A 14,717-nucleotide genomic window follows, 5' to 3' on the forward strand; every position below is an offset into this window, starting at 1 on the left:
CTGACCAACTGTCCTTAGGAGAACAATCAGCAGTGCACAAACGGTTGTGCCATTTTACTGAAGGCAAGCTTGGCAAAATGAAACCACTTCAGCACATCTTCTTTTTTTAATGATTGATTTAATGATTTGTGAGGGCTTCTTGCTGCTGGCTTGGTTTCACATAGGAGATTTACGAAATGATGAAGGACTGTAGAATGCAATTGAACGATCCTGGGCCTGAATGAAAGTTCGTAGGTGTCAGAAGTTGGCTTCATACTTCACAGCAATTCTCAGAAACGGTCATTCTGCGACTATTTAAATGAGTGTATTATAGTCAAGTAAATTCTTCAAGCAATATTCAGTTTTTACCAGAAATATTTTACACAGCTTTACAAATAATTTTTGTTTTTTTTCTTAACTTTGTGTAAGAGGAAAAACTCATTAAATCACATTGACTTTAGTAGTGTTTCCAATGTTTATGAGTGTTTGTAAGATGAAGTTATCTCAAGCACAATTTGCTATTACTGTATTTTAACACATCTGTTTATTTTGCGAGTTCCCTCCTTGACCCGTTACTATGCATTTCCCAAAGCTTTGTCAAAGTTGATTCAGAAGTGACTCCCCGATTCAGATAACCCAGAAAAACAAACTAATAGATGGAATAAAACCTTTGTTCAATGAAAATATACATAAAATATTTTACTTCTAGCTCTTGAAAGTTCTAACGTGACTATTCATGGTCATTTTGGGTCTTCCAAATCTCACAGTGATATTTTATCATGCTGCTTCATCACACCATTGATGCAACATGTTGGTTTGTTATGGTTTGGCGTAAAGCCCTTGGACTTAAAGATCAGCTCTCCCCTGTGCGGCCTTTAAATCTGCTGTGCAAAGTACAGACGTTTGCGGTGATGTAACGAAGCTCATGGCATTGAGACGTTTGACCTTCTTGACTTTAACGCCTGGATTATCAAGTAAGTACAAAATGAACATTATTTATTTTGATCTGGAAAGGTAAAATACGAGAGAAACATTTCACCTTGAAAAATGTGGGTTTGTTTGGAATATTAGAAGAGATGTAGAAAAGGCAGAGATTATTGCATTAACACCATGATGGCTACTTGAAGTTTAATTACATATCAAATCTTGAACTGCTGAAGAAAATTCTGCGTGACACAATTGAAGGAACATTTGAAGTAAGCCATTCGACAAGTCAATCACGGCTGCTGATACCCAATACTCCAGCATTAATGAGACTTAAGGCTTTTCAAGAGGATAAAATTAGCACCTTCAGCACACGACTAATTGTGTTACGTAACTGAAAAAGGGCTTCCAAGGGAAAGTCAAGGTGCCACCAAGGTGTGCCTGGTATATGTAATGTATGAGATTACCCATTTGAGATTTGTGGATTTTACAAGTATTGTCCTGAAAGTAAGAATGCTAAAACAAATGACAGTTAAAAAGATGAAAGATGAAAGAAATGTGATCATTGCAAGCTAAATTGCTTCTGTTAACATGAATCAATAGATTATATAAAAGTGCCAAAATACTTATAAAAAGATATAAAAGCAATTACAAAAAACAGTTTATTTCATCTTCTAACACATAATTAGCTCAATGGCTGTAAATGTACAACAAATTGGCAATATCTTGTGAAATCAAATTCTTCAACAATCATTTGACTGAAAATCCACACTTGTAATATTTGTCTAAATCACCGCATTAGTTTCTGTACGACATCATTGTATGCAACACATGGATTCCAAATGCACTTACCTGTTCATTTGAGAGCAGTTTAGAATGTAAATTATTTGTAAGAGAGACTGTGCTGCTATCCGTCAGGTGAACATGAACAAAGTCATGGCTTGTTAGTTAGTAAATCCAATTAGAAGCCCCCCCCAAAAAAGATTTTAGCTCTTCAAAATTGGTTATTCGGCCTTTAAAAAGTTGCAGATCCCTTCCTTTTCAGCATGCAAAATAGATCCAGATTCTCAGATGCTTGCGCATGCAGCTGCAGAGATTTGCGGAAAGGTAAACTGGCTTTCCTGGAGATCCGACAGAACACCTCCCGACAAAAAGGGTGGAGTCAACCTGCCAAGATTAGTGATAGAACACTGTCCTTGCCGCTGTTACTATTTCACCTACTTGCGTCCCCTTTAACACTGAAGTATTTACTACAACTTATTTAGAATTTCTCAAAACACCATCCATCCATCCATCATCTGTACTGCTTGCCCGCACGGGGGTCGCGGGCGTGCCGGAGCCTATCCCAGCAGTCATCGGGTAGTAGGTGGGGGACACCCTGAACAGGTTGCCAGCCAATCGCAGAGCACACAGAGACGAACAACCATTCGCATTCGGACTCTCACCTAGAAACGATTTGGAGTGCTCAATCGGCCCACCAAGCATGTTTTTGGGATGTGGAAGGAAACCGGAGTGCCCGGAGAAAACCCACGTGTGCAAGGGGAGAACATGCAAACTCCACACAGGGAGGGCCGGAGGTGGAAGAATTTCTCAAAACACTTTTCATATAATAATAAAACCAAAATATCTTGTCTTAGTGACAAAATATAGTTTGTTAGTTATTTAATATTCACTATGTATTGCATTGTGATAAAAGGGAGTGGAAATGTAGCTGTCATAAATATTCCAGAATGCAACTCGATAAACAATTTGTAATGTTGAAGATGATAGTTATGTTGGGAGGACAAGGGGTGGAGGTTTCAATCTGATGTGAAATCATGAATCTTTATTAATATTATTTCCACAAATGGTTCTTGAATAAAACATGAGCAAGCTTTTTCCAAACTTGGCTTGTGCAGGATACAGGCTTGTATTATAGCTCCTGCAGTATAGCAAGCAAATTATCATTTTCAAATCCTTTCACACGTTTATCAATTATTTACACACGAACGTTATCATAAAGTTTGGAAATTGTAGAATTGGATCATATAAATGATAACTGTGTACCATAGATGCACAATGTTGATAAAAAAACACAAAAATTTAATTAATTAGATGTCAACCTTCTATCCATGCATCATCCATGCATCATCCATGCATCCATCCATGCATCCATCCATGCATCTACTCATGCATCATGGATGGATGCATGGGTAGATCCATCCATGCATCCATCCATGCATCCATTCATGCATCCAGCCAGGCAGGCAGGCAGCCAGCCAGCCAGCCAGCCAGCCAGCCAGCCAGCCAGCCAGCCAGCCAGCCAGCCAGCCATCCATCCAACGATCGATCCAACCATCAATCCAACGTTTTCCAAACTGTTACACAATGCCGGCCTGCATTGTCCAGATTATATGTGATACAGCCCAAGGCAGACCCTGACTAGTCAGCTGAACGTCAAGAACAAGAGCCGGGCCATTAACACCTATGCCCTGTCAGTAAGCAGATTCCTATTCGACAGAATTCTACTGACCAGGGAGCCAATGATATCAAACAAGAAAGCTTCTTACAATACAGAGAGGGTTCCACTTTGTTCAGCATCCTGAGACTGCATACAAAGTGGGAAGAGGGTTGGCCATGGACTGGACTCTATAGTCCAGGACACTAAACAGGAGCAAATAAGACACCACCAAAAATATATCAAGATGATGGACCCGAGGGATGACCTGCTGCCTGCTAAGTGAATGTCTCAATGTCAACAAAAGCCAAGTAAGATGAAGGAGCCAGACGGACTGTCATGGAAAGAAAAGCGATGCATGGCTTTTATAGTATCACCATCAAATTGCAGAAGTGGTTGACATTGACAAAATATATGTGTGCGTTTCTGTATTTAACTGGTGGCTCCTAAATTTCCCCCCGAGGATCTATCTATCTATCTATCTATCTATCTATCTATCTATCTATCTATCTATCTATCTATCTATCTATCTATCTATCTATCTATCTATCTATCTATCTATCTATCTATCTATCTATCTATCTATCTATCTATCTATCTATCTATCTATCTATCTATCTATCTATCTATCTATCTATCTATCTATCTATCTATCTATCATCCACCCACCCACCCAATCCATCCATCCATCCATCCATCCATCCATCCATCCATCCATCCATCCATCCATCCATCCATCCATCCATCCATGTATCTCGATATAATGTTGTGCCTGATACTGTTAGCGAATCTGTTTTTAAAGCAGAATATTATGAGTGTGCAAGCTTGTCTCTTTGCATTCCCACAATCCTGTAAACGTGCCATGACTGATCAGCGGTCAGTGATATCAGCCGTCAGCGATTAGAAAGTGAGAAAGCAAACACGCACAGAGCACATGGCAAACCATTTGCACACGCAATTTCACACCTCACTCCGCCTTTCCTCACTGCACTCCAAACCGAGCCGACCTCATGCTGCAACACCTGACAACACACACCACGCTTAGACAGCAGGTGCCTATAATTAACTCATCCGTCCTGAGCCATCCTAATCCAGCACACACAGAGATGGATCAGACACACTCAGAGAACGGGACATCGAGTGTAGTATTTTACATCATACTTCCTTGAATTAAAGAAAGCACCTATTTCCCCTCACAGTTGTAATTCATATTGCATCAGGACCATATAGCCGTACGGAGGGTCATAAAATACACCAAATCCCCGTTAATGATGTGCGTAAACACCACAAACTTTTCTGGATTGTTGTTTCTGACATATTTGTATTGCATTACACGAGATGTGTAGTCTATATTGCAAAATTGTCCTGATAATTATTTAATTCATCAATAAACTTCAGTTTTTCTCCATGTGGTGTTTATTTGTGCGACTTTTTGGCAACCATTTTGTTGAATTACTTGAATAGTAATACTCATATTAATGTATGCTGTGTTTATGTTGCATATTATTGTTATTCAGTTATACAGATCAAATTAAATGTACAGTACGGCACTGTGTTGGATTAAAAAAAAAATATATATTTTGAATACAGGCCGCATTCCTACATGTTTTCAAAGTTTCCCTCATAAACACACTTGATTCAATTAATTAGGATCATTATCAAGCTCCTGCAAAACGTGAGGATGGACTGATCATTTCAATTCGGTGTGTTTAACGAGGGAAACTTCGAATACATGCAGGGATGCGGCCCGAGGACTGGAGTTTGACACCTGCGATCTAGGGGATGTTCTGGTCAGCATGTCTTCCTCGCATTGCAGTTTAAAGGTGCAGGGATTGATTCCCGCTCTGGCCTTCCTGTGTGGAGTTTGCATGTTTTCCCCATGTGTGCATGGATTTCCTCTGGATATTTCCTCCCACATTCCAGAAACATGCATGGTAGGCGGATTGAACTCTCCAAATAGGCCATGAGGATAAGCGATTCAGAAAATGGATGGATGAATATTTTCAAGTATATTGCATTTAATATTTTGATTCATTAATAATTTGCTTATGTTCATGGATAAATCCCTCATTCTTAGTTTATCTAACGTCAGAATCGTTCGACCTGACTTTGCCATGATCAACTCTTAGTGAAATATAAAACAAAATGCATTTCCATTTCATTACAATAATATTTGAATACAGGTTATCTGACAAATGTGGAGTGTAATGAAAATTAACATATCTTTGCTCTGCTTAAAGAAATAACAATTTTATCACTAGTAAAGATAACATTCGTCTTAAATTTACCATTGACATTTGTGGAGTATTAAGTCAGATAGTTTGGGGGAACTTAATGATCTCAAAGTTAAAAATTTACCATTTACTTGATCTGACCTGCTATTATACCGTCGCCCAGGGGTGGACTACAGTCATGTGTACCTGCAAAGTTTATGACCAAGTGTACTACAAGAATTACACACAAAATATAACTATAGCATTTGATACATCCAGACATAATCCTTTCACTAATGCAAGCGCTCACATATTGACATGATGCTTGCTGTCTATGTGTATCCTGAAATATATATTCACATATGGCTCTCAATATAAAACTTGCTCACCTGTTGGGTATCTTGTCTTCTTCAAACTTGTACATTTTTCTCCCTAAGATAACCGTAAATGTACTTTGTTAATTTTTTTTAAGCTGGTTGGCTATTATTTGACTGTTATTATTTTTTATTTACAATATATGACAGATCTGATACAGCATGTTCCTCTGCAAAAGTCTACTGCAGAGATCCTTGCACCTCCCCGTTTGCAAACTCCAATGAGAGTGTAGCGCATGCGCTTTATGTACCCTGATGCTTAGACAGAGGGTGGAGAGTTTAAACTTGGGACAGAATGTCTTAGGTGTGTTTGTGGGGTTCTCACAATAAATCACACAATTTTCACATTTCTCTCCAGTTAGACCCGCAGAGAGGAAGAGCTTCAAATCTGTGACAAAATCAATTGGCATGCAAAATAATAATAAAAAAAAAAAAAAAGTTAGAATCTAACATCAGATTGTTTTGTTTTTCCTTAATGATATCCCCATTGAGCAATAAATGCTTTGTAAATTTTCGGTTGAATAATGTGCAAACCTTTACACTCACATTCTATTTTCTCTGTAAGTTGCAGATTTTGGCTCGAGCCCGATTTATTGTGCTTTGTCTTAGTTTCTCCGCTCAAAGCTGTAAAAGAACGCGGCATGTGTCTGCATCTTAGGAGTAAGAGCTATGTTTAGCAAATCCTCTCAGTGTGTTCCTCAATGACAGCACGTTGGACAGAACTCACAAACGCCTGATCTCACGTGCACACAGGCCACATATACCCATAGAAATGATAAGCAACAGTGGACTGGACATTCAGACCTGTGCAAATTTAATGCAAATTAAGAAAGCAACAGGATGTAATTTCAGTTCCATGGGCAATCTTTCATTAAAAAAATATATTGTCTAGAATCACAGAGTTACGAAACAAATCAGTAAGCAAATGCATCATCAAATGCATTGATTGTGGAGGGCCAGCAGCAGTTCAGCTATCTGTTAAATATAAATGTCTCCAACCAAAAACTGAAACGGTTGGGCTCTCTGAGTAAGACAGACTCAGGTGCACTATCCTTGCGCAAATATTTTTTTTTTTTGTCATTACGATTGTATTGTTCTGCAATTTGATGTAGATTTCAATGCTTCTTATTTTAGGGTGAGAATTTGCTTTGTTTAACAAACTGCTACATTTCATTGTCCAATGTTGATAGATGTGTGTTGTCCCTTTTTGAATAAAGAAATGAAGAAGAATTTCACGATCAAAGAAACTATAATGTGGAACAACTCAAACAAGGCCAGATAGACTTTTTTAAGGTATTCTTTTCTATGGAAGCTGAGCATAAATCATCTATGCCAAACTGGTCAGTGCGCTTCATTTCTACTCTCCATTTAGTGACCTAAGACTGCTATCTATCAAATGTGTGGCTCGTAATTGCACTGAACATCCTGCTGGAGATATTAATAAGACATTGTGTGATTTTGTTGTGGTCAAGAAACCTCACACTGTAATGTTGGAAACACTACACTTAATTTCAGCCGCTGGTTACAAAACAAGCAGTGGTGCTGCGCCCGCTCGACTCTGCACGTAACCCTCTTTTTCTTATGTTTGCACTCCGACTCTAATCACAGGACCCTTTTTGCAGGACATAGCAATATGTCACAGACATTTGAGCAGAATAAATTTGAATGCAGGGAAAAGAGGAGAAAAGAGTCCATGGACATAAACTTTGGCTATTGTGGTCATACAGAGATGTGATTTTCCCATGTAAACAACATTAATGGCATTTTCACGATTTCTAGAAATACAGCTTGTTTAACAGGTTTAAGGTTCCAGTAAAAGGGATGCTTTTGTATGCTTGTGTTTGTCAACCTGACAGATGACAGATGGGTGGCTAAGTGGAAGTTTCTGCAAGAGCCATGGAATAATAGTGGTTGGAAAAATACAGAGAGCACATGAAAGGTAAACACAAAGTGTTTTGGCTTGTCCTTTCAATAGAGAGCATTAAAAAAAACCATCATATTTAAAAGGGTTTTATCAAAATTTAAGCATATTACTTCAAGTTAGCTTTGATTGTACTGACTGAAGTGAAGTGTTGTTGCCATCAAGTGTCATTATGCAGAACTGCAGCAGCGAGGCAGTCGTTGAATTTATTTTAAAAAATCCTCTGGGTATGAAAACACTATTTTATGATCTCTCATTCCCCAGCTAAAGACACATTGAACACTCAATTTGGAAGTACTGATTAATTAATGTATCAAAGAATTTATATTTAAACAAAAGGTACTGGGTTTCTGGGCATAATCTTTTGTTTTGTTGTTTGAATCTCGGCCCTTGCCAATAAGTCTAAGGAAAAAGCAGTGTTTAGTGCTTAGTTTTGCCCCTTCAGCATTGTATATTACATTTTCAAATATTTCAATATCTTTATATATAATATATAATAATATAATATTTAATAAAGTTGTGATTGCCTATGATATTCTCTCCCTCTCTCTCTGTTAGTGTTTTTTTCTTTGCAAGAAAACACACCTGAGACAGTTTGGCCCTTTTGCGGAGAATGCCATCAGCACCCTGTGTGGTACAGAGGTGCTTGACAGCAGACTGATTTAGACCTCTTGCAAGGGATACATTATTGAGAGAAAACAGGGTGGGTGTGAGAGTGGACGAGAGTGGAGAAGTTTGGTGGTCACCTCAGCAGCTGTGGAATGGGTCTTAGCTCTTTGTTATACAAGGTTGAAGAAACAGAACTAGTGGAGCTTTTAAATAACTAAGCAAAAACTGAATGTGGAAACTTTCCAGAGTCAAGAAAAGGTGAAAGGTTTTAACAAAGTTAATAATTTCAATCTACATTCCAACATAATCATACAATCAAGATACTAATTTGTCAACCCTAACTCTCTCTCTCACTTAAATTGCTGGAGCAAATATATTTTACAAAATAGCGTTTTGCGTTGTTTGATTACTTTTGATGAAAAAAAAATAACACATTAGACTGGCTGTTACTCAAAAATGTGCATCTTGTAATGCATCACTGACATCACTGGTCCTAGCTGTACCTGCCTATCACACATCATCCGGGATAAGTCAAAGTCACACTCATCAACAAAATAAATGGTCACTTCTCACCATCATGGGATAAATCTTGAGTATAGCGTCAATTCCATAAACCTGAATTTAGCAAATACCTCTGCTTAGTATTCATGATATGCATCCGAGGGCAGTTGTGCATTAAAGTGGAGGGGCATGCTAATGAGGCAAAACCTTGATGAGAGATTTAGAAAGGCCAGAGGTTTAATGAATATACTATACACTGGAAAAACTCTTTCATCCATTATGTTATTTTAACTTGAGCGTGTAATGTGTTTTCACACATCAATAAATGTTTTTAGTTCACGTATGTTCATATGTTCGAAGATAAAAGAACTCCATGAGGGGAGTCACACAAAGAATCGAAGTGCACGTCAAAGGTTTCGTAAAAAAATTATATTAGTTTATGGGAGTGCAAGGTTAACGTATGTTTTTAATTTTTCCACTTTAAAACTCTTCAGTTTTGCATTTGTACAGGTTGTAGGTAACATTAAAGGTTTAAAATGATCTAGCTTGGCCTTTTTAGTTTAGCATCTCAACACCCAGACATTTGAGATGTGTCGACTTTTAAAGCCACTAACTACTTTAGAAAACATGGGTGAATAGATAAATATAGTGATAGCCCTTCATGTTCAAAGAGAGAGGCACATGCAAAGAGAACAAACAATGTCAGTTGAAAAAAGTATGCATGTTTATCAAATACATTTTCACCCTCTGGCAGTGGCATACAAATTATGACTTAAGTCAGTCTTTGAAACAAACAAATACAAAATAAAAAGTATATACAGTGTCGGAAATAATGATTTGATCTCTTACTGATTTTGCCCACTGACAAAGAAGCGAACAGTCTATCATTTTAAAGGTAATGTAGATTATTTTTAACAATGAGAGACAGAATTGAAGCCAAAGAGCTCAATTTCTTTTTGATATTCTGCCTCTCATTATAAAAATAACCTACCTTTAAAATTATAGACAGTTCATTTCTTTGTCAGTGGGTAAACTTACAAAATTAGTGAGGGATCAAATACTGTTTTCCTCCACTGTAACCTTACAATTCTTTTTAAAAAAAGAACCATCTCTCAATCAATAGTGTTGTGTTGTGAGGCAATTGTAAAGTGAAGCATAAATAAAACTTATTAGATCAGTCTGGATTCAATTAAACGTACATGTCAAGGTACAACTAATAGTATGGAATACAAAGGCATAAAAAGTTCACATAATTACACAAAGTGATATGAAATTAGAAACCCACAGAATCAATAAACCCTGAAAGACTAGAGGTGAATTTCACATCGTTTGCAAAAATAATCTAAAGCAGACTAAAAAAATGACTGAAATTCTAGGATTCATTTAAAATGCCTACTCCCCCCCCACCACCACCAATACAGGTGCACTATACGCCTGTGTTTCCTTTCTCCCCAATTGTCAATTTGTCTTTGGTGAAATTTTGAGAATTGCAAGGAGTCTTCTTCATTTCTCTGCCCTTGACCCACGTGTAGGCTGAAGAACCACCTAGAACCAACATGTTACTGGTCCACCACAGAAGGCTTTTACTGGAAGAGTTGTACATCACTGCAATGACAGTCTGAGCACAAGCTTTGGCGGTCCCTGAGACATTGTGTGTCAGCGGACTGGTATACTTGATCTGCAGGCCTGTGACATAACCGATGGCAAACCCAAACACTCCTCCAAGTGTCATCATGCCCCAGAACCACATATCAGTGAGGCGGTTGAAGCTAATGATGCGTCCCACTTCTCCAAATACAAGAATGAGTGGGAGGAAGAGGACGCACGCATTGATATTGTTATAGTAGGATAGTTTCCAGATGTTTCCGTCCACCGCGGGCATCACTTTCTTTGTGAGTATCGCATTGAGAGACACACAAGCACTGGCGACCACACCAAAGAAGACACCTGACCAGGAGAGGGAACCTGTCAGGCCTTCCTGGTCTACACCAAGCCAGAATCCACCTAAGAAACAACAAAACAAGCAAGATGATATGTTTCTACCTCAAATACCAGGTTTTTTTGGTGTTATAAAAGAATAATGACCAGGTAATTAATTTCAACCCTTTTTCCATCATTAAATGTGACCTACAAGTTGTCCAAGTAATTTGAAATAAAAAAATCATGGGCACTTTAAATGGCAAAAAGTGTGTTGACCCTCCACTTATGAGTTCAAATGGTAATTCCAACAGCCACATCTGTTGAAAGCGAGTGTGCACACTTGTGCAAGAAAGCCCACACAGTCAGCGCTAGAACATGGGAGGCCGAAGCTGGGATTGGTGACCGGAATTGGAAAACGCTCTATTGTTTATCTGATGCTGTGCCACTGAGTAAAAGTCACTTGCCATTTGTTCGACAGTAAGCGTTTCAGAAAATAAGATGGATCAGTGGATGGATAATAATACTAGCAGGTTGCTCCAATTAAAACTTGCTGTTACTTTAAATCACGTGTCAAACTCAAGGCCCGGGGGCCAGATACGGCCCGCCACATCATTTTATGTGGCCCGCGAAGACAAATTGTGCATCAAATTTGTGTCATTACTAGAATTGCAAATTTTCTTCACTTTTAAAAAAATATATATTTTTTTTAAATATTTGACGAGTTATTTGCCAGTATGTTTTGTAGCTTTTTACACCCCTGATTTAAATGATAAACCAATTGTAGCTCATTGTATTTTTATGTTGTTTGTTTTGTGATGCTAGTGTTTCTCTGAGATCACATCAAGATTTCCGAATAGGCTTGCAAAGAATAAGAGAAACGTACCAAGAATGATCGCACAGCACCACATGGCTTTGAAGGAAGTTGCCTGTTGCAGTATCACATATGACAGCAACACATTAAAAACAGTGCTTAAGGAACGTCCCACGGTGTAAAAGGCCACTCCGACATGTTTCAGGCACAGGTTGTTAAAGGTTATCATACTGATAAAGACCACCGACAGGGGCAGAACTTCGCGGGACGTCTTTATGTCAAATTTGACCAACGGGAAGTCGATCAGTGATGGGCACACGGAGGACAACAACTGCATCACACAGCAGAGCCCCACAGTCACAACACACTGGTAGAATGTCACAAACAGAGGAGCGTCCAGGTCGCGGTTGTCCAGAAGGTGATTATTGAGGAAGACCATTGTTATGGAGACGAACCAGTACAGCGCTACTACTACTGCGATCCTGGCAGCCCGGAGAATGAAGGTCTCCCCGAGTCCATCTCGGTCCACCATTTCCACACCAGCCATCCTCAAAATACTGGACCGCTTCAGTTGCGTCCTGTTCATGATTGAAATGAAAAACGGTCATTTGTATGATGCTAACGAACTGTTACAATTACGGACGAGACTACACTGAACGCAACACCAACGTCACTGCCGGCTGGCCGCTATAAAAGTAAAGACAAAATATATGTCATATCCGTACAAGTAACATGCTCACTATCCTATGGATAATTTTTTTTTTTTTACAAAAATAAAGTGATCTCTGCCCAACTGTTATCTGGGTGGCTAGTTTCACGTAAATGCAACATTGTACTGTTTATGCCTTTTATCTTGAAAATAAATAATAGCTCCGGAAGTCAACGTTTATGACGTCCCCCTTTGTCATGCTCACACTTCCTTGTTTGAGTTTGGTTTTATGTCCATCTGAATCTAAACTTACTTATTACGCAAACGCCAAACATCACGAAATCACGCGGAAATTGTAGAACAAATGAAGATTTATTTTGGTAATAAAAAAGGAAGGAATGTCGATACTAATGGTTTACAAATTAACCGCTTCTTTCAATCAATTGTTTAATTTAAAAAAATGCTTATCGTGAACACCAGTACATGAATCAAGTCCCACTAAAACATGAACATATTCTACGTCTTTGTTTGCTTTAGATCCTGGGGTTAGTCCAGAAAGCAGGTTCAACTTACTCTGAGTCTATCCCTGAACTCTTAGTTGACTTACTCTGAGATGGGAGAGTATTCGGTTCCAGAAATCTGAGCCGAGTTAGTTCAATCAACTCTGAGCTCGTATGTTCACCTGGAGTTATGCGCGTGCACAACTCTTATTAAAAGTCATTATTAATCGAGCCTCGATACCACGAGTAACCATGACTACTGAGGAAAAACAGATCACCTTTACTTTATCATTAACACGGCTGCAGCAGCAAGGAAGAGAGAGAAATTGCTGCTCGATGCGCACTTGCGCATTGCATGAATTCATTGACGTAACATCTAACCATAAAATCGTAGCATTATCTAGAGTTATGAATTTAAATATGAATGAAATCTTATTTTCATTTAGGTGCAATTCAATAGAGGAAAGAAATGACTTGGAAGCTATTCAAGATGAAACAAAAGCATTAGTCAAAAAGGTAAGCCATGTTTTGCCATGCTGTGATTGCACCTCACTGTGGCTTTAATTTTATTATTTTGAATGGACTCGCGCTATTAAACAAGGTCAGTATTGATTTAAACTTAAATATCAATTTACTCAGTTTTCACATAACCCGCTTTCTGGAATACACCCCCGGGTCAAACAGTTACAGTGTCGCAACCGTAGCGCGTCGCCGACCCCGCAACTGCACCGCGCTGGTCGCAGTATTGTATCAGAGCCCACGCTGAAATTTAGAAAATATTTTAAAAGTCCTGATGTACTTTTCAAATTTTAAGTGGACCTCAGTGCGCAGGAAGATTAATTTTGTCCGATCGCGCAAATGCGCAACCGTAGCGCGTCACCGACCGCGCAACTGTACCACGCTGGTCGCATTATTGTGACAGAGCCGTCGCTTAAATTTAGAAAATATTTTTAAAGTCCTGATGTACTTTCCTTAATTTAAGTGGACCTCAGTGCGCAGGGAGCTTAATTTTGTCCGATCGCGCAACTGCAGCGCACCGCCGAACTGCGCAACCGTAGCGCGCCGTCGACCGCGCAACTGCACCGCGCTGGTCGCATTATTGTGACAGACAGAGCCGTCGCTGAAATTTAGAAAATAGTTTTAAAGTCCTATGGACTTTTCAAAATTTAAGCGGACCTCAGTGCGCAGGGAGCTTCATTTGGTCCGATCGCGCAACCGGAGCGCGCCGGCCGGGCGCTCACTGTCGCATTGCTTCAGGAGCGTCTCTTTACTGCTCCCACTTGCTTCCTTTGGATGCATGATTAGAGTTGATGCAATCCTCAGAGTAACGAGAATGTAATATCGAACGGAGTCAGTTGGCATGCGGGTCCTCTCGGCTCATCTCGCGAGGTTCGGGAACCGAATTTCGTCCGACATCCGAAGCACAAAAATCTCGAGTTTTTTGTTCGAATACGGAACCGGGACGTTCGAAAACCGAGGATCCACTGTATTTGTTTTTATTATTATGTGAGTTCTGAAGGCAATTGGATCTTATTGGTTACACGATATTTTAGGCAGAATTTTAAATCAGAGATGCAAGTACACTTTTTGGAATATTTTAATTTTTTGCACTGAAACAAAATCTGCCCTTGTTTTTTTCATGAAAGGACATCAGTAGTAATATTCACGAGAAGCAATTTTAAGCAAGGTTTTACAGGTCAAACTTTAAAGAAAAAACATATCTGCTAGGAAAAACGTAAACCCTTTGAAAAACTCAGTGTCAAAAATACATTCTGGACAAATACAGCAATCTCGAAGATTCCCGTTCACCCGTGTCGTATCAGGTTCACCCCTTAGATGTAATGTTGCATTAAGACACGAGATGGGAGCAAAGGATCGA

At 39.0% G+C, this 14,717-nt stretch overlaps 1 protein-coding gene across 3 annotated transcripts; it reads right to left on the reverse strand.

The window, feature by feature from the left end:
* Positions 1 to 9,389: 9,389 nt before the first annotated feature.
* Positions 9,390 to 13,090, reverse strand: slc35c1 (solute carrier family 35 member C1). Of its 3 annotated transcripts, none has more exons than XM_085908641.1 (3): positions 12,946 to 13,090; positions 11,762 to 12,267; positions 9,390 to 10,962 (listed from the first exon to the last, which is right to left on the reverse strand). In XM_085908641.1, exons 2-3 carry the CDS (start codon positions 12,234 to 12,236, stop codon positions 10,385 to 10,387), a joined length of 1,053 nt encoding a protein of 350 aa, XP_085764767.1. In that variant the 5' UTR covers positions 12,237 to 12,267; positions 12,946 to 13,090; the 3' UTR covers positions 9,390 to 10,384. The 3 variants fall into 3 exon arrangements, with proteins under 3 accessions (XP_085764767.1, XP_085764768.1, XP_085764766.1); XM_085908642.1 differs by having other exon boundaries at positions 12,912 to 13,010; XM_085908640.1 differs by lacking the exon at positions 12,946 to 13,090 and having other exon boundaries at positions 11,762 to 12,357.
* Between the last annotated feature and the right edge of the window lie 1,627 nt (positions 13,091 to 14,717).

The sequence above is a fragment of the Syngnathus leptorhynchus genome, chromosome 3 (genome assembly GCF_054491065.1).
Source record: "Syngnathus leptorhynchus isolate UIUO chromosome 3, UIUO_Slep, whole genome shotgun sequence".
Classification (NCBI taxonomy): Eukaryota; Metazoa; Chordata; class Actinopteri; order Syngnathiformes; family Syngnathidae; genus Syngnathus; species Syngnathus leptorhynchus.